Raw genomic sequence first — 22,004 nt, forward strand, 5'->3', positions numbered from 1 at the left:
AGGAACCTCTTGAAATATTTAAATAATGAACAAAGAAAATGATGCCAGGTATGAAGATGTCATCCCCGTATGTCACATTTAGGAATACAATGAAAAATATTTAGATATGCTTTTCTAAATTAAAAAAAAATAGATAAAAGTAAATTGACTAAAAGGAAGTTGCTTTAACTTGTAGGAAAAAAAATAAGTTGCCAACCATATTTAGAAGTAGAGTACTTCTTTGATAGATACGGTTAAAAAATAATCTAAGATTTTAAAATATTCAAATCTCAATTTGTTTAAATTCTAAAGGCGTATTTCTGCCTGAATGTTTTGCATAATTCTGCCAGAACTTTTCATATAATGACATCTTCTTACTGATACTTTATGCTTATTACAAAACACATGAAACAAGAAATGAAGACCAAAGAGCTTTTTTCTACTGATCTTTTTCAAATTATATGTTAGGAAAAAAATGACAGTGAAAAATACAAAATGATAAGGTTTTAAGCTTCATCATCCTTTCTATTTTTTCCCCATAATCTCCTTTTTCCTTTTTAAATCCTCACTCATTCCACCCATTTCTCAGTCTTTTAAGTGCACAGAATGTTATGAGTAGCAAAGCCCAGAGGATGGATTTTGGTTATTAAATTTGAAAAGAATCTAAAGCAACTATAGCAATTAGTAGTCAATAAAATACTTTCAACTAAATAAAATTAATCTCAGCACTATTCCACATAGAATATCTTGCCTAAGAAAACCTTTCCTGATAGAAATGCTACAATCTTCGTCAGTCCTGACTTAAATGCCACAATTTGTATTAGAGAAAGCATTATTCACATAAGGCAAGGTAAGACTGAGTTAAATCACAGTGATTAATTTGCTTATGAGATAAAGCTGAATTAAAAAAAAATCTATAAAACTAAACATGTGGAAATGATAGAAGGAAATGTCTGTAATTGGGGCGAAGTTTCTTCTCTAATTAGCTGCAATGCATCATTAAATTCTATTGTATTAGCAACTGAAAAAAATCTCACTGCTTCGGAACTAACAAGAGAAGAGAAGCGTTAGAACAAAGACATTTAACTTCATACATTTCAATCTTTTTCGGAATATATTCATCGTTAAATCTGATAACAATCAACATTAATAAAATATCTGAAAGAGACTATCAACAAAATGGATATAAAGTAAGATATAGTAAGATAAAGTATTCAGCTTACTGAGGAATAGAAAGGCAAATAGAGGTCTCCGACATCAAATACAGGATAACTGTTAAAATTCAGATGCTGTTTACTAAAGCTACATCCTCAAGTACAATCATATTGCTAAGATTGTGAATTATAGAATGTATTTGATTACTATCATCAATCTTTCATTTCCTTTTTTCCACCTTTGTATTTTAACAAGCTCAGTCAATTGTATTATTATCAAAAAAGCTTGCAGTACAGATGAAAATGTGATAGATGATAGATAGATGATAGATAGATGAAAAATAGAAAGCTTTATTATGAAAGCCTTATAAGCTCAAAGGCTGCTGTGCTGAGAATATACTATAAAGGGACAGAGCAGTTATTTGGTTCTACCCAGGTAGAACATAATGGTGACTTGGACCAGGAAATGGCGATGGAGTGGTGAAAACTGGAGGTGGAGCCAGCAGGATTTGGTGGTTTTAATGTGAAGAGGTTTGTCTAAGCACCTGAGGGGTAGAGTTTCCATTAACATTCTTAGGGAAGAATGTCCATGGAGCAGGTTTATGGGAGATAATGAAGAGTTCAGTTCTGGACAGCTTCACTGGATGTGAGGAGGCAGCTGGATTGGGGAGTCTGTAGTTCAAGACCAGGTCTAAGATGAATGTGTATATCTGGGCAGTGTTAGCATACATTTTTAAAGTCATAAAATTGTATGATATCACTGGAGGAGAGAATATGGACAGAGAAGCAAAGAGGTAGAAGGACTGGGCTCTAGAATAGAACCAGGGATCCCTAGGTGGTGCAGCAGTTTAGCGCCTGCCTTTGGCCCAGGGCATGATCCTGGAATCCTGGGATTGAGTCCCACATCAGGCTCCCTGCATGGAGCCTGCTTCTCCCTCTACCTGTGTCTCTGCCTCTCTCTGTGTGTCTCTCATGAATAAATAAATATAATCTTTTTTTAAAAAAAAGAAATTAAAAAAATACAATAGAGCCAGTTTATTTTTTTAATTATTATTTTTCCCCCAGTTTAAAGTATTATCTCAACCTGCTTTCAAGAAATACCACACCAAATTACGTACAAACCAGAATTATATGATAGCATCGGTCACTACAGCCTTTGCTAGAGTGGGCATTATCTTTGTCCATTTGACATATTAAAAATGGTCCCTTGCTGTTTCAATTTTTATTACAAGTTAAAATACCATTTTTGAATGTTTTTTACTAATTTGTATTTTTGTATATTTATATAAATCAACTATGGACTTAGCTCATTTTTTTCCTTGGGTATCCTAATTCTTATTCATTTACAAAATCACTTTACATATTAAGGTAATTAATCTTTCACTTGTGATATTTGTTGCAAATACTCTCATTTTCATTTTCATGGTTTTGGTGTGAAAAATATTATTTTCTAGCCAATCTATTTATCAGTTACTTTGTTATGTATTCCATTGCTTTAATATGTCCAAAGATAAATTTTAAAATGGGCACATATTTTCTTTTTAGTAGTTTATGGTTTCTTATTTTTTACATTTAACTCAGTCCATCTGATATTTATGTTAGGCCATGTGAGAAACTCAAATATTTTCTGAGATTTTTTAGCTCATTTTATAATTATATTAAATATCAATTCCCTCTTTGTGATATGTCCTTTAACTTACATTCAGTTCTTATCTATAGTAAAACCTAGTTCTGAGATATTTATTCCCACTCTTTGCTTTGGCTACTAATTCTTATGTCTACACTTTGATACTTTACTATCGTATTTTAAAGTTACATGTTATGTACACTTTTTGTTTGTCAAATCACTGAATGCCTAATAGGCATGTGGCTCTTCTGCTCTGTTTGGAATTTCTCTACCACCCAGAAAGTTGAATGACAATGTTTGTTTTCTTTTTGTTCAGTAGAGTATATGGTGTGCTAGGAATGCATTTTTAAAATTTTTTATTTAAAATTCCAGTTAGGGGATGCCTGTGTGGCTCAGTGGTTGAGCATCTGCCTTTGGCTCAGGTTGTGATCCTGGGTCCTAGGATGGAGTCCCTCATCGGGCTCCCCACGGAGAGCCTGCTTCTCCCTCTACCTATGTCTCTGCCTCTTTCTCTGTGTGTCTCATGAATAAATAAATTTTTAAAAATCTTTAAAATTTTTTTTAATTTAAAAAATAAAATTCCAGTTAGTTAATATACAGTGTTATATTAGTTTCAGGTGTACAATATAGTGATTTAACACTTCCATACAGTACCCAGTGCTCATCACAAATGCACTCCTTAATCTCCATTACCTATTTCCCCCAACCCTCACCCTCTCCCTTCTGGTTACCATCAATTTGTTCTCTATAGTTCAGAGTCCTTTTCTTTAAGAATGCATTTTTAAATTCAGCCTCTTGACTACACAATTCATGAGAATCTCCCATAACTCCATTGCAGGCCCAGAGATTGGTGTATATCCCTATATTTACAGTTCTGTTACAGCTAGTTCTCACACATCTGGGTGGGATTTTCTTAATAGGCTGGAAGAAATCAATGCAGGCATGGACAGTTGCTGTCACATTAAACTTTAGATATGTTTTATATGTGTACAACAAACCTTTCATATTTGCCACAGTTATTTAACTCTGCCTCTCCATTTAGCCAAAAACTACTCTTTTGGGGCACCTGGGTGGCTCAGTCTGTTAATCTTTTGTCTTTGACTCAGGTCAGGATCTCAGGTTCCTGGCATCCAGCCAGCATCAGGATCCCTGCTCAATGGAGAGACTGCTTCTCCCTCTCCTTCTGCCCCTCCCCGCTGCTTGTGCTCTTTCTATATATATTTCTCTCTCGTGCTCTCTATCTCAAATAAATAAATAAAATCTTTAAAAAACAAAACAAATCACTACTCTTTCTGTACTCTCCATTCAGTTAGGAGGCACATCTGTGATTTTTTCTTATCCAAAAGCTAATCCACTTTAATATTTTGCCTTTTTTCTTTAAGAATCTTTTCATTTGAACTAGCATTTTATTTTACCTATACCTCCCAATCGTTTTTTCCTATGACTCCACTTTCTGTGGATATTTACTAATCAGAAGTACATTTCTGTGACCACAAATGAAGAACAAGCAAACCAAACATAAAAACAAAAACAAAGAGCAGCCCGGGTGGTTTAGCGCCACCTTCAGCCCAGGGTGTGATCTCAGAGACTCAGGATCAAGCCCCACATTGGGCTCCCTGTATGGAGCCTGCTTCTCCCTCTGCCTCTCTTTCTCTCTCCTCTCTGTGTTTCTCATGAATAAATAAACAAAATCTTAAAAAAAAAAAAAGTAAATAATAGGATGTCAGAAATTGTTTCCTGCTGCATGGCATGTGCATTTCCGGACACAGCACATGTCAGAGTGCCATACCCTAACTATATCATGAAGCAGACAGGTGAGCAGGTCCTTGAGGGGAAACTTGTGAGAATCTAGTCAGCTTCCTTCCTGAACTAACCCAGCATCTGGGAATACAGAAAGTAGCAGGGACTCAAAACCTGCCAGGTACCAGATCTGTGGCATAGGCTATGAGTCAGTTTCTTCAAACGTAAAAGGCCTTATTACATCATCTTGCTGATGTTTTCTGCCAGCTACCAGTTGACCGTACCGCATTTTCTGAAAAGAAAAGCTTCTGACTGAGATGGTGATTGATAAGGTACACCTTTGCCTCTTGATCTGTTTCACTGAATGTGGACCTCAAAGGACAACATGCATTTAACATCTTAATACTTAATACTTAAAACACTGAGTCTCACTGTACCCTGTGAAAGGTTCTCTTCCTTCTCTGTATAACCTCCCCTCTAACCATATATTGTTTGGCTCAGGCATATATAAATCAAATTCCACAGAATGTAGTTTGTCCTTTCCCCATCTGTGGTCACACATTCTATTTTAATGGCCATTTAACTAGAAAATTAATACCACAGCTCATAAAATGTTGAAAGAGGGAGAAATCTCACCCTCTTTCTTGATCCCTCGAATAATTACCCCCAAGGATCTCTCCTGCACTTCCTTTGAAGGCCTCCTTCCCTCAACTCTTCCAGATGCAGTCCCTAAATATCCCCTCAACCATCCTCTCTTAACAATAGCTGCTCTGGCTTAAAACTACCTAAGTGAAATTCCTCCAGCTGAACATGTACTTTGCTCATTCGCTCTTTCCCTTTGACATTGAAAGGTGCTTATTGAACACCTTAAAGAAAAACTCCAAGTCAACATCATATGATTAAAAGAACAAATCAAATTTGTGGGAAACGGCAAGGAAAGTAATGTACTATCTGATTATCATATCAAAATTCAGTACCTAAAAATAATCATATCCACGGATGCTTACAAAGAAAAAGAGCTCAACACTGGTTTTCTCTAAAACTCGTGCACAAGCCCTACATATCATCCCCCATACATATTTGACGTGAATCAGCTGGGTGTAGGAAGTGAGAATTTATTTTTTTAATTTGGTTTTGTTTATTTTAAGGAGATCTTTGAGTCCTCCTTTGCCCCTAACATGAGATAGATGGGAAAAATTAGAAGAGGTTTCATGAAGAGACAAGCAAGAAATTAGAGATGTCAGATGAATGGGAAGATGGTATCCACTTTATAGATATGTGTAAGGAAAAGAGGAAAATAAAGAATCAAAAGTTGTTTTGTAAACATGTATGAGAGTCAGGAAAGATTTGAGTGGAGGACAGCATTGAAGACATACATTTTTTAGTTCATAAGCAAGGAAGTTTCTTTCTAAATTTTAAATAGGCAAAAAATGAAAGGAGAAAACAAGAATAAAATTGACCAGGAGAGATAGCAGCACTTAGTTTTAGAGGAATGCAGCAAATTACTCTGTGGTTACAAGTGTTTTAGGGAAATGGAGTAATTAGTTGTTTTCAGAAACCACAATTTCCAAATTAATGATTCATGGTTGAGTGCTTTGCACCTTCTAAGCCCTCAATAGATACTACGATTGATTGATATGTTACTTATGAAAAACAGAGGAACACTTATGAAGCAATTATACAAGCAATATATGAGTGAGAAAGCTACAGGCAGCTGAAGATCCTAATGAAATGAAAAATAAATAACAACAATAATAATAACCCATACCTTCTCTGTGTCAATGCCCTTTGACATGGACCATGTTGAGACAATATAATCCATGACTCGTTCACTAAGGCCTTTGGGGACCTGATAGAGTTTCAGAAAGTCCCGCACATTATTCAGCATCTCATGGTATCGGTTGGTGTTGGCATACATTTGCTGGAAAATTGTGGTAACATTTCCAAAAATAGTTGCATAAAGAAGAGCTGAAAGAGAAGAAATAATGAAAATAAAATAAATATCCTAAGTGAAAAATAAATATGAATATTGGCCAAATCAATGAATCATTTGACAGATATTTTTATAAACTTTTAAAGATTAATGCATATTAACCCCTGAAAGGAGTACCTGGAATTTGGTATTCACTCAGTAAATGTTACCATCAGTATGAGAAACGTGACTTTATGTGTAGGTGCCATCCTAGTCAATGTGGCAAAACATGAGAGTGAAGAATTAGATAATCCAAAGTTAGAATTTGCCGAAGAAATTCTAGCTTTAGGCAAAAGATATTTTGCTGCCGTGTCCTCCTGAATGAAGCCTGATCAATTTAAATTTTCCAGGGATTGATGATTCATTGCTTGTCTCTTTCAGCTTTTGGAATACTTCTCTGCTAATAAATATTTTCAAGAGAACATCAGAAATATGGGGAGTAAGGACAAATTAAAGAGTTCTATTTTTTAAAGAAGGAAATAGGACTAGAATAAATAGCTAAATTAAAACTTTACAAGTGCCTGAAAATTCCAGTTATTAAACTCATGTTTAATATCATGTTTAATCCCAGTATTGTAATTTATTTGATTCCATCATTTTAATTAAGAGTAAAGTCAACTTGCAAACCATTGCTATATATCTATAAAGTCCTATGAGTGCAGTAGGGATTTTAATGCCCGTGACTGCTACCTCCTCCCTCAACCCATAATTTACCAACTCTTTTCTTTTCAGATGTGGGAGGGCTACTAATGTTGACTTCCTCTCGTAAAAGCTTTTTAAAAATAATTGAGTTCAGCCTAAACTCAACATACCTCCAGTCCCGCCCACCCCACTGTATCCTGTCCCTTTGGTTCCATTCCTTGATTGACAGTAAGCTCTTTTGAAAAGGGGCAGTACTTTATTCCCCCTAATATTCATAAACACAATGTTTAGTAACCACATACATTCCACAAGCATTTCACAAAAGAATGGGGCATCAGCTAGTGGTCACTTCCATTCTACCTCCTCTAAGCATTTGAAAAATGACTCCTCTAAACCCAGTACGGTCTATTTCATTTCAGTTTCATCAGCCAAATCCATTTGATGAAAGTGGTATAAAATCAAGCTAGTGAAGTAATTTCCAAACCTTAATCTATTTTCAGAAAATCATTCATTTTTTTTAAGAACAGTTATTCTTTGAATATAACAAATTATAATTTCACCACAGAAAGCTATGATTTTATAAGCATTTACTCAGTTGTTTTTTGCTGTTATTTAGGGATTTTGATGCCAGTTCAGAACAATTTTTAAGACTGATCATATTTTGTTAAAATTGAGTAGGAACAATATAGTGCTGACATTTCTTCATTCATTCATTCATTCATTCATTTACTTCCAGTGTAGTTAACTTACAGTTATATTAGTTTCGAGTGTACAGTATAATTCTATGCATTACCCAGGGCTCATCAAGATAAATGTACTTCTCCATCCCCTTCTCCTGTTTCATCCATCCTCTCCACCCACAACCTCTCTGGGAACCATCGGTTTATTCCCTATAGTTAAATGTCTGTTTTTTGGTTTGTCTCTTTTTTTTTCTTTGTTCATTTGTTTTGTTTCTTAAATTCCACATATAAGTGAAATCATATGGTATTTGTCTTTCTCTAACTTATTTAACTTAGCATTATACACTCTAGGTCCATCCATGTCATTGCCAGTGGCAAGATGGATCTTTAAATCTTTGAATATATATATTTAAAAACAAAAACAAAAAATAGGTAATCATAGATTTAATATCTCTATTCCATCATTGTTGATATTAGGAAAGACAAATACAGAAATACAAACAAAATAATGACAGATGAATCGTATAACAAATATGGAAGTTTTCATTTTCAGGAAAGAAAAATAAAGAAAATTTATGTTTCTAAAATAACGAACATTTCAGAAGTTAATGAAATAAGGCTACAATCATTTTTTTACTACTGTTCAGCTATTATAAGTTGTCAATAAATATCACAGAACTACCTATTATTTTGACATGTTTAGGTTGTTTGGCTCCCTAAAATGCTTGCAATATGCTGTATTTGCCAAAGTGTCTTACTACTGCCTTTTAGTTTAACAAATTACCACACATTTCATCTTTTCGGGTACATTAAATATGCACACATTCTGTTCGTATAAAAAGTTTAAGTACTAAAACATGAATAAAACTGCCAAAGTATTAAAAGTGTGCAGCATTAATAAAAGAAGAATATAATCAACATCCCATTAAGTTTGGCATATTACAAAGATATCCACTTCTGCTTCCCATTTTCATGGGAGTATGGCAGCCTACTCTGGATAAGACTAATAAACAAGGTCAGGATTTAAAGTAAGATATTCAATTACATGTATTTATATTAAGAAAATTTTTTTACTTTGATCTAAGTTGCAAAAATTGTGCAGAAAATTCATATGTATAACCCACATGCAATTTCTCACAGTGATGACATCTTACACAACTAAAGTCATTTATCAAAACCAGGAAATTGAAAATGCACAATACAATTAATAAGACCATAGATCTTATTCATATTTCACCATTGTTTTAGATGCATTCTTCGTATGTGATTTTATAAAATTTTATCACATGTGTAGATCTGTGTAATATATCTATATTTTTGAAAAGAGAAACTTCTTCTTCCTTAATATTTTCAATGCTTAGGACTATCACACATTTCAAAAACTATAGTAAGAGAAAGTACAATATTCCATAGCAAGCAAAACACTGCTTCCCACCAGACTCTGTTCCCAAGATAAATGTGTACATCTCTGTGTGGTATGTGTATTTGCCAAAATGTCAAAAAAAAAATTTTTTTAGTGGCCTTCACACCCAGCGTGGAGCCCAGTCTCATGGCCCTGAGATCAAGACCTGAGTTGAGATCAAATGTCAGATGCTTAAACTGACTGAGCCACCCAGGTGCCCCCCCAAATGTCTATTTTTAACAGCCTTTATATTTGACAACAACGTGGCAATCATCAACTAATCTTATCATTTTAATTTAATAGTATTCTTTTAATCCCTTGGAGAATCATTGGTCTTCCTTTCATTCTGCCTTGATTGGGAAACAACAGATTACCCCAAAAGGTTGTAATAACTGAATATTTAAAAACTCTTTGAGTCTTAATTTGGGGAGGGAGGAGCAGTACTTAATACCAGAGGGAATAACATTTTTCCTTCCATTGATTCCCCTAATTTTCTTTTTCCTTAAATTGAAGTATTGTTGACACACAATGTTACATCAGTTTCAGGTGCACAACATAGTGATTCCACAAGTCTATATGTTATGCTATGCTCCATCTGTCACTATACAATACTATTACAATATTATCGACTACATTCTCTATGCTGTACCTTTTATCCTTGCAACTTATCCATTCCTTAACTAGAAGTTTGTATCTCCCAGTCCCCTTTGCCCAATTTGCCTATCCCCTACCCTGACCCCTCTGGCAACAATCAGTTTGTTCTTTGTATTTATGGGTCTGTTTCTGCTTTGTGTTTCTTTATTCATTTGTTTTGTTCTGTGGTTTTTTTTTAGATTCTCTATATAAGCGAAATCATATGGTATTGTCTTTCTCTGTTTGATTTATTTCACATAGCATAATACCTTCTAAGTCTATCTGTGTCACCACAAAGAGCTTATCCTTTTTATGGCTGAGTAATATTTCATTATATATAGTGCCTACAGTACTCTTCTCTAAGATCTTCACCTGGTCTATTTTCTCTCCTCATTCAAGTATTTGCTTAAAATCCAACTCACCACAGAGGGCTTCCATGACTACCTTTTCCAAACATCACCTTTCTCTCTATCTCTCTCTCTCTTTTTTTTTTTTGTATATTTTTTATTGGAGTTCGATTTGCCAACATATAATAACACCCAGTGCTCATCCTGTCAAGTGCCCACCCTCAGTGCCCGTCACCCAGTCACCCCAACCCCCCGCCCACCTCCCTTTCCACCACCCCTTGTTCATTTCCCAGAGTTAGGAGTTTCTCATGTTCAGTCACCCTCTCTGATATTTCCCACTCATTTTCTCTCTTTTCCCCTTTATTCTCTTTCACTATTTTTATATTCCCTGAATGAATGAGACCATATAATGTTTGTCCTTCTCCGATTGACTTGCTTCACTCAGCATAATACCCTCCAGTTCCATCCACGTTGAAGCAAATGGTGGGTATTTGTCGTTTCTAATGGCTGAGGAATATTCCATTGTATACATAAACCACATCTTCTTTATCTATTCATCTTTCGATGGACACTGAGGCTCCTTCCACAGTTTGGCTATTGTGGACATTGCTGCTAGAAACATTGGGGTGCGGGTGTCCCAGTGTTTCACTGCATCTGTATCTTTGGGGTAAATCCCCAGCAGTGCAATTGCTGGGTTGTAGGGCAGGTCTATTTTTAACTCTTTGAGGAACCTCCACACAGTTTTCCAGAGTGGCTGCACCAGTTCACATTCCCACCAACAGTGTAAGAGGGTTCCCCTTTATCCACATCCTCTCCAACATTTGTTGTTTCCTGCCTTGTTAACTTTCCCCATTCTCACTGGTGTGAGGTGGTATCTCATTGTGGTTTTGATTTGTATTTCCCTGATGGCAAGTGATGCGGAGCATTTCCTCATGTGCATGTTGGCCATGTCTATGTCTTCCTCTGTGAGATTTCTCTTCATGTCTTTTGCCCATTTCATGATTGGATTGTTTGTTTCTTTGCTGTTGAGTTTAATAAGTTCTTTATAGATCTTGGATACTAGCCCTTTATCTGATATGTCATTTGCAAATATCTTCTACCATTCTGTTAAACATCACCTTTCTCCTAGATCACTCTCTATTACCTTACTACACCTAAATTCTTAATCTTTTTTATCACTACTTTATTTACTTATTTATTTATTTACTCATTTATATGCTTATCAATCTTCCCCATTAGAAATGCAAATTCTCTGAGTGCAGGCATAGGCCTTGTTCATTTTGCTTACTACTGTACTTCAAGCCTTGTCTTTTGTGTTCCCTACTGTATTTCTAGAACACAGACCAGGTTCTGGAACACAGTAAGTGTTATATATATTTATATTTTTTCCAGTACACACCAAAAACCTAAGGAACGTTTTTTTCAGAAACATCCTTTTTGCTAATCAAAGTCTCACCACTGGTGATACAAAAACACAGATGGAATATACATTATTAATGAGAGTAGGAGAATAAAATATTTAGAAGCTAAGGTGACACATGTCCTGGCTATATTAAGATAATAAATAAATTGGGAAGGCCCATTATCATTCATCAAACATAATGCCCATGCTTGGCTTGGCCAGTTTTGTAAAGGTCTCTTATACAATTTTACCCTTTGAATGCAATGCTATATAGTCAATTCACCTACTTTAGTAATCATAATTAGGCTAATTTATTAAAATTTGATAAGCCTCTTTTTATATGCATTCCTTTAGCCTTTTAGGCTTAAGACAAATTTAGACAAGCTACTTTTGCAAGCTCCTCATATTTAAAGTCTTAGTAATTCTGGCATACAGATTAGTAAATACCTTATCTAAAGAGTCTTATATTTTCTTACACAAAGAAATTATTTTGAAGGTAACTGTGGTAGATTAAAGATGGCCACAAATCTCTGACAACTTTTCCACTGACAGGCAGTATCTACACCCCTTCCCCTTGAATTCAGGCCTACTCTATGACTAACCAATAGAATACAGTTACTGTGCTCATATGCCAGTGTCCGGGCCTAAGACTTAAAAAACTAGAAACTTACAATTCCTTGGTGTTTGAACACTAGCTCTTGGATTGTATCTTCCATGTCCTGAAGGAGTCCAAGCACTCTTCTAAAGAGGGCTACGCAAAGAGGAATCAAGGTACCTAGCCAATAGCCATAGCTGAGCTCCCAGCTAAGCACAGGCCCTAAACTGGGCAATTTAAAATATTGATATAAGAAGACATCTCTGGCAACACTTAAGGCTATATATGTGATTCAGTAATCACTTTTTATTTCTATTTCCATTTAATAATCATAGTTAAGATATGAAGGAGGAGTATCTGGGTGGCAAGTCAGTTAAGTTCGACTCTTGATTTTGGCTTAGATCATAATGTCAGGGTTGTGAGATCAAGCCCTGTATTGGGCTCCAGGCTGACTGCTTTGAGATTGTCTCTCTCCCTTGGCCTCTGCCTCTGCCTCTGCCCCTTTCCCTGCTCCCACACTCTCATGCATGTATGCTCTCTCTCTCTCTCAAAATAAATAAGTAAAATATTTTTTAATTATAAAAGACATGAAGGAAAATGTTCCATCAACCCATAACTATGTGTGCAGCACACATCTTGACAACATCAGCTAACTAGCCATGTCTGTGGCTGAGCCAACTAGGAAGTGGATTTCCAGACCCACTCAAGCCACCCCAGTTGATACCACATGGATCAGAAATAAGTTATGCCCTCCTATCCATGCATAAATTAGATTCAAGAGTAAAATAAATGGCTATTCTTATTTTAAGCTGCTATGTTTGATTAGTTATACAACTAAAATAATTTAAATCTTAATAAAATAGAATGATTCTCAACAGGATAGAAAACCTGGGGGGTGAGGGGAGTGATCTCCTTACAATGCACATCAGAATTCAATAGTATATTTTAGGAGATAGTTTTAAAACCTTTCATATACTTTATATTTTCAAATTCTAAAACATCTATTATTTTTATAATATAAGCATTAAAGTCACGAATGTTTAATGTTTTCAAAAGGAGGCACAGATTAAAAGATTGAATAATGCCATTACTAATCATTTATTTCATTATTCATTCACATTGCTGACTTCAGTAGATATATACTGAATATTTATTTTATACCAGCCACTACACTAGCCACTAAGGATATGATGATAAAAAGATGCAGTTCCTGCTCCCAAGTAATAGCACTACTTTCTATAGAAAAAATACAGTCTTTAATTCTCCCAAATCACATTCTTTGAAAGAAGGCTAATGATCTTTTCCTTTTTATAGGTTACAAAAATTCACAAATAAACTTAGAGCCAGTCTAAGTATATAAACTAAATACAGTTTATTTCTTATGGTTAAGTAATTTGCAGAATCAAACAAAAATCTATGCTTAGCCAATTAATTGTAACTCAGCTTTCACTCTTAGGAGTTCCTCACTAAAACAGATAAGATGATGATATCTGGGTCTCTGAAGGAATTACATTCTCCAGTCACTTCATTTTGTTTGTTCCTTAGGTCAAGCTGCATCCATTCATCTCATTAATGATTTGTACTTTTTAGACTTTTTGTGCCTGTTCATGATGACATCCAACATTTACTTTTCCTAATTACCTTCTTATAAATCTTGGCAAGTAAATATTGGCCTTAGAATAAGCAATTAAAAATGTTGCTATGGAAATGCATTTCTGGTAACCTTTAAACCATGTAGGTGCTTTAACCATCATTTCCATTTCTATTTACATTTACTAAAGTCCCCCTTTAATAATGATATTCAAGATGTAGAAGGAAGATGTCCCATCAATCTGTGATTGTATGGATAGCTCCCAGCCTGTTAAAATATATGATATGATTCCTGTTGGTCTTAGAACAAAGTGAAGAAGCTGATCTTCAGAAACCTGTGGTTTTGAAGTCTTCCTCTCCTTCCAATTCTCTTATAATGGCTCCTGGTTTCCCTGGATGCTCTTTTGCAATGACCCACATATGTAGGCACCCTCTAGGCATCTAGTTATGAGCAGAAATTTTCTTTTCCAGTCTTCACTTAATCTATGCCCCATTCTATCTAGTACCTGAAATGCACCAATTATCCAGTTAGAAATGAATCTTATTACTTTATGTTAAATATTGAAAACCTATTTAATGTACTATCTTTCTAAGAAGTGTTGGAATTTTTAAGGAGTAATTCCAGTTAATATGAGTTGATTAAATCATTGTTTGAATTAAATGCCAACTAGTGAGATGCATTGGGACACAGAGGGACAATTTTTGGAGCTAAGCAAATTATAGCATAATATTAGACAGAATGCACCAGTTTATGGATGATCCCATGAGTGCCATAACAACTGACTACATCAAAATAGTTTCAATAATTACATGAAGTGATTATTGATATTATTTCCTATATACCCTGAGTCACTTAATTTTATGAAATTAATACGTAACAGAAACTTATGTTAATCAATTACTAATGTAACATCAAAGATGGAAGAAAATAGATGAATGGAAAGATATAAGAGGATTGTTCATTCAAAGAACTCTAAGAAATTAAAGTTCGAGTAAAAACAAAGAATCAAAATAGCTTCACTTCATCTTTCTATGATAGCTATTCTATTTTTTATGCTAAGCAAATTCATTTTATTTTTCTTTCTAATCCAGCACAATTCATTTACACTTCTAGTGAAATTAGTACATTTACCTTGATTATATAGCTATAGAAATTTTTGTAGCTTTGATAAAGATTAGCTGGAAAATATAAAAAAGGACTCTGAAATAAGAGGAGTGATAATAATAGATTGATAATAATAGATGCTCATAAAATACTGACCTCATCATTTCAGATTTGCTTATTATGAATCAAACAATAGTTCTTAAAAATATATCAAAATATATCAGGCAACCAAAGGCAACCAAAAATTAGTATTATCTTTAGAGGCTCCAGTTCCACACTAGTGCCCATCTCATCCCTCTCTTTCATATACCTACTACCACCCTGAGCCCCCCTCTTACAGGGGCCTACCTCATTGCTTAGGATATCACCTCTTCCTGGTTGGTACACTGCCCAGCTGATACGAAGGTGAGATCTCTCTCTCTCTTTCTTTCTCTCTCTCTCTCTCTCTCTCTCTCCACACACACACACACACACACACACACACACACACACACACACTTTAGAGGGAGCTGTCTTAGGTATTAAGCACCATCTCAAGCAAGGGCCCTGCTCAATCTGCCATCCTTGGAATGCTGGTCACTCTTCTTTTGTTTCTCAGAAATTCTAAAGCCATCTTAGAAAGAAACAGAGGGGGATCCCCGGGTGGTGCAGCAGTTTGGCGCCTGCCTTTGGCCCAGGGCGCGATCCTGGAGACCCGGGATCGAATCCCACGTCGGGCTCCCGGTGCATGGAGCCTGCTTCTCCCTCTGCCTGTGTCTCTGCCTCTCTCTCTCTCTCTCTGTGACTATCATTAAAAAAAAAAAAAAAAGAAAGAAACAGAGGAAGGATAAATGTGAGATTTGGAAATAAAAAGGCACACAGATAGAGATTGCTAGTGATACAGTCACTCAGACATGCCTGAAGGAAAAAGAGATACTTTTATTTTGATGTTATGTTTCAAAAATCATAGTTACAAAGAAACACTAAAACTTCAGGTGAGTACAAATGACTAAGGAAAATAAGATATATTCATTTCAGGTGATGCCAAGCTGGGCAAAGAACAGCACAAACACAAAAAAGCAGAATACCAATTTGGAAAAGATAGCATGACGGACCTTTCTGTTTTTCCAATTAAAGAGATTTTTTTAATGTTTCTATGTCAAAAAAATTGCTAATGTTTTGGTTTCTAGGAACAACTGAAAGTACAGATTATATTTTACAAGTTACTTAACTAATAATATGTGCTTTTAGTTCTTCTATTTTGTTTCCAAATTTTTTTCTCTCTGTTAAGTTAGGAGAAGGCATATTTTCTCTTCTATCATCTCTATTCTCCCTCTCTCTTTATCTCTCTCACACACACAAGTTCAATTATGATCCGATCTGATGAATAGATGATATGATATAAGCTGTATTTTTCAGGATATTTATAAATTCTTATATTGTATCTTTCTTTAAAAAACCTTAAAACACAAAATAAGGAAACTATAATGGTAAGATTCAGACTATAGTAATTCAATGATTTGATACAGAAATTTTCCTACTCCCCTCAACTTAAGGAATGCAAAGGTCAACCTGCTTTATCTAGTTATAAATCCAGCTTTATGAGCTACAGGAAAAAAGTGAGAAAATAAAGTGAGTTTGGAATGGTACAATTAAGGTAAAAATGGAATTTCTTTTACTTATGGATCTTGTCTGTTTATTTTGTATTAGATATACATTTTAATTGCTTTCCAGTAGTCTTTGTTTTTTAGCAATAATATCTGCAAGTCATTTTTGTAATCTTTAGCATCAGAATATAAAAAGAAACATAAGTAGAAAGTAACACTAAATCATTTACTCTTTCTATATATCTATAAAGTGGATGTTACTATTATGCTTACCTTAAGATGGAAGCACCAGATATAATATTTGAATAATCTTAAGATACCTAGTGCCAAAACACAAGTATTATTGATTCAAGATCCAAAAGTGAAGTGGCATTGCCAACAACCTGAGGACTCCTAAGAACAGTACCTGTAGAATAGCCAAGAGCTTCTCATATACTCTTGCAAACTATCTTCTTGCTGACCTTCAATACAACTCATTCTTACTTCCAAATCTTTGATCATGCAATTCCCTTGCAGTGGATTTCAAATATCACAATTTATTTTCTATCTTGGTATGCACATGTCTTTGTCTTTGTCTTTCTATCTTTGGTATGCTTCTCTACCATAGGTGGAATCGATTTCCTTTCATCTGGGCTGGCTTTGTGACTTCCAATAGAATGTGACAGAGATGTTATTATGCAACTTTGCTTTCAATTTATGAGTATACATAGAAACATGACCAGAAGGATCTTTACAAAATGTTAATAGTTGTTGTATTTGGGCAATAGAATTTGTGGTGATTTTATGTTCCTTAGAGTGGTCTACATTTAAATTTTTACAATAAGCATGTACCATTTTTATAAAAAGAATAAGTTATTTGCATTTTTAGAAAGGACAAAGCTATAAATCTCTTTAAAGGACAATTAGTTTTGCTCTCAGGTGACATATTCATGAGAAGTCATTAAAAACCCAAGATGCTAATGGTGATAGCAAACCTTACTTAGTGCTTATTATAAGCCTTATTTTTGTTATCTCATCAAATTCACATAATCGCCCTAAGTTACTATTTTATCCTCATTACAAACATAAGAAAACAAATTCAGGAAATTAATCTGCCCAAATTCAGGTCAGAGCTTCAACCTCAGTAACTCCACAACCCAACATCCTCATCAATTTTAATGTTGATATTGTAAATAATAACCATCCTATCCCGCAGCAGACCTATTATAGCCATGTTAGCTGTTTACTAATCAGTGATATGTCCAAAAGTTCTTCAGTATGAACAGCAGATCTCAAAGAATCAAATACTCCTAGGGTCTAGATTATAGGTCAAATAGAAACAAGATGCACCCCTTTGGTGAGATGAACCAAGAACTGTTTTTGGCTCCTCACTAAACTAGGATATGCTTACATGAATACAGACTCCTAAGCCTTAAGTCTGTTATGGTTGCCACAATACCCAAATGGTCATTTAATACAGTAGAAAACAAAATTTATTGATATCTCTGTAACATAAAAGGAAAATTCTAGTTTATGTTGCTTATCCCTAATCACCATGATACAATGTTAAATATATACACATGATACATATCAATATTAATTAGGAATTAATTTTTTCTTTCCTAAAAATATTTAGTACATGCACGTAGCCTAGAAGGTAAAGGCACTCTGAGAGAAACTGCAGGATCTCTACAATGGGAAAAAGTAATCTATCTGCCAGACTCAGTACATTTTTTTTCTCATTTATTTTATCACTCCCCCCCCGACTCTAAGCTACTGAGTGTAAAAAATTATATCCTTGACTTTTTTCAAACCAAGTCAGAGTTTTGCTCAGTGAAGGAATAAATGAAAGTTAATTTAGCCTTCTATAAATAAAGAGATATGAGGATTTCTCTGACTATGTGAACATAATAGAACATTAGCACGACTGTATCTCTCTGGCTGCCTATACAGTGCATGAACAATCTTACTCCTTATTAGAATTTCATGTAATGCATAGCAAACACTTCATCAAAGGAAAGGCATTATTATCCTTGAATGAATGTATTCTTTAAGCTTCTTAAGCCAGGACCAATATCATCTATTTCCTCCAGAATCCTCAAGAATAACTAGATATTCTTCAACAAAGAGTATGACTGACAAAAGTTGCTGACTAAGATGAAACAGAACGGTGATAGGGACTCTCTCCCTTTTTTGGTGAAATTATACCATGAGTTTGTGTGAGCATAAAGACAGTAAGTTTTATTTACACTGTCAAAACTTTTTAAGAATCGTATTTTAGCCATTTTATAAATATAATTAGGCCCCCTGTGCATTGGTCAATAGTCAGGGTATTCACAAGCATATCAAGCACACATGTATTAAGTGCCTACTGTATGTAAACAATGATAGGCACTATGAGAGGTACAGAGGTGTGCAACTTTATGTACATATTTTAAATTTTTAAATTAAGACTGGAAGCAATTTGGTTATAAAATTCTGTACTCAGGAAAGATTATGAATGTTCTTGTACTCCTTAAAAATGTTCTTAAGCAAGGTATCAGAAATCTGACAAAATATCAACACAATAAATACCCTGATCATTAAATAATTATACATTTGGCAAAATGCTTTGGAAGACTTAGTAAGGTCAAAACTGAACAGGTTGACCTTACAGTCCTACTAAGGGTGTTTTACATTAAAATTACAGGTTAGCCTCATCATTCCTGACTTAACACTGCCCTTGACAACTCTCATTACTCTAGTGCTACCTCCTTCACTTTTAGGACACACTGTTCCTCTCCTGGGTCTTGTCTCCTCCCTTATCTAAGGTATCTGTCCAATTAATCATTCAAACCTACACCCTCTGAGAGTAAAAGAGGACATTCTCAATATTATGTCAGGACAACAGGAGTGAGTTGATCTGTCCTAGGTAAACTAGAGACACTATGTGTCACTCCATTCTTACTCCAATTCCTCTTCCTATGGTCTCTCCTCTCATGATAAGAAACAAGGTCAATAGGTTTCTAATAGTCTTTTGCATCAGAACTCACTCCTTGAGGAAGACTGGCCATTCATGGGATCAATTATCATCTGACCTAGATGGCTAGCATGTTTTTGTGCCCTACAGTCTCATGTTGCAAGTGCCTACACACATATCACTTTATTCGGATGAATGCATTCCTCAAACTGCCTAGTGCGGTGCCTAAAAGGAATCATGTCATTTTCTCCTAACCTACAATATTCTCCAAATCTCTTTTTACAGTCATCTGAACAGCAGAAAGTATAAAACCAAGGCTCTAGAAGTGGAAACCCCTACATCATTTGTTGCTGGGACTGTAGACAGACTAATATAGTTGACCATGAGTGTTTAAAATAAAGATATAAGTGAGATGAGAAACTTATGTCTAGAGAAGGCAAAATGACTTACAAGAATCTGATTTGATGGAGCAGCCTGGAATTTGCAAACTATATTCTTTGGAACACTATAATTCTCTATGACTTTAACAGATGTCTAAAAAAAAAATCTAAAAAAAATAGTTTCTGGATCAAATAAGTTTTCTATTAGCGCTCTCCCTCAGAGTCCCAATTCACATTAGCATATCACAATGCTTATTAACATATCAAAAGCTCTGAGAAGCCTTGCAGTAAAGACACCATTTTTCATAGTTGTTTGTTCTTGGAACCCTTTTTATTCATTAAAACCTTAGGAACATTTTGCAGATCTCCATGGAAAATCATTTCACAATCCCTGCAGTAGGCAGGAGGGAGCAGGTGCAGGCATTAGAGTGTATGAGAAATGGTTGCCATTGTCTCAGGATGCTAATGCAGGCCAGCAATGAGGAGTCCATTTTAGCAAACCTAAAAATTGGTGGTGCTACATGAACCAGTGTCACAGATTGACGTAGAGAAGGAACTAGTTACAAAAGGTAACACTCACCTATAGTAAAAGCAAGAGAAGGAGTGAGCGCTAGGTGGTGAGGCCAAACTTGAATATGATTGAAAAATAATCCAGGCAGTGGTAGAGAGCAAGGTGAGGGACAGTATAGGTGAATTGGCAAGTCTGTTGCTCTCTCTACCCAGAGTTGCTGGGTTTTTAGGCAGACTCTCTGTGTTCCCTTGCCACTGTTTTGTGGGTCACAAAGTGGCATTCTCTAAATGAATCTTAAGTCAGGGCACCTGGATTGCTCAGTTGGTTAAGTGTTAAGCGTCTGCCTCTGGCTCAGGTCATGATCCCAGGGTCCTGGGATTGAGCCCCATGCCTGGCTCCCCATTCAGTGGGGAGCATGCTTCTCCCTCTCCCTTTGCCCTTCCCCTCACCTCTGCTAACATTCATTCTCTCCGTCTCTCTATCTCTCTCTCGCTCTCTCTCTCTCTTTCAAATAAATAAATAAATAAATAAATAAATAAATAAATAAATACAATCTTTTAAAAAATAATTGAGTCTTGGGACGCCTGGGTAGCTCAGCCATTGAGCATCTGCCTTCGGCTCAGAATGTGATCCTGGGATCTGGGATCAAGCCCCAAATCGGACTTCTTGCAGGAGCCAGCTTCTCCCTCTGCCTGTGTCTCCGCCTCTCTCTATATATGTGTCTCATGAATAAAATAAAATCTTTAAAACCAAAAAACTGGGATCCCCAGGTGGCTCAGCAGTTTAGTGCCTGACTTTGGCCCAGGGTGTGATCCTGGAGTCCCAGGATTGAGTACCACATCAGGCTCCTGGCATGGAGCCTGCTTCTTCCTCTGCCTGTGTCTCTGCCTCTCTCTGTCTCTGTGTGTGTGTGTGTCTCTCATGAGTAAATAAATAATATCTTTAAAATAAATAAATAAATAAATAAATAAATAAATAAATAAATGAGTCTTAAGCCAGTGTTTGATGAAGAAAGGGTAAAATGCTATTTGAAAAACCTTAGTCTTGTATTTATAGACAGCTTGCACTGGAATGTGAGAGACACTAAAGGCAGGTTTAGATAGAAAGGCAGGTTGGTAAACATCTCTGTGAAGAAGTTAAGAGCATCTGAAACAGAGCAGGGACTGGCAGAGAGAGAGAGAGAGAGAAAAAAAAATAAACCAACCAAAGACATGAGGAAGAATCAGCGGACTCATACAGTTATATCCTTGCAGTCCTGGTGCCCTGGGCAGCATCTGCCATATCTCGGCTCTCTGACTTTGATCTATACCTTCCTAAATCTCTTTGTAAATCTCTTCAGTTGTATACCTTTTGCTTCCCTATATAAAGTGTAAATTTTATTGTAAACAAGAAAACATATTTTCCATGAATTGTGCATTTCTGAGGAGAACCTTATGCATTGCTTGGAGCAATAAATTAAATTATATGAAAGGTTAACTGATGTTAAGCATGCATTTATAAACATGCATTTCATATATTATAGGGCACCTCGCTGAATTTATTTTTTTTAAATAATAAAGGCTCCATGCAGGGAGCCCAACGTGGGACTCGATCCCAGGACTCCAGGATCACGCCATGGGCCGAAGGCAGGTGCTTAACACTTAACCAACTGAGCGATCCAGGTGCCCTGACTTAAGATTCATTTAGAGAATGTCACTTTGCGACCCACAAAACAATGGCAA

The 22,004-nt window shown here is 35.5% G+C and overlaps 1 protein-coding gene across 1 annotated transcript in view; it reads right to left on the minus strand.

Annotated features, from left to right (window-relative positions):
• The window catches only part of KCNH5 (potassium voltage-gated channel subfamily H member 5), a 264,845-nt gene that overhangs the window by 89,640 nt on the left and 153,201 nt on the right, over window positions 1-22,004 (minus strand). Inside the window, exon 8 of the mRNA XM_026000547.2 lies at window positions 6,269-6,468. Coding sequence (XP_025856332.1) covers window positions 6,269-6,468 — 200 coding nt within the window. The remainder of the gene's footprint in view (window positions 1-6,268; window positions 6,469-22,004) is intronic.

This window comes from Vulpes vulpes, chromosome 6, assembly GCF_048418805.1.
Source record: "Vulpes vulpes isolate BD-2025 chromosome 6, VulVul3, whole genome shotgun sequence".
Classification (NCBI taxonomy): domain Eukaryota; kingdom Metazoa; phylum Chordata; class Mammalia; order Carnivora; family Canidae; genus Vulpes; species Vulpes vulpes.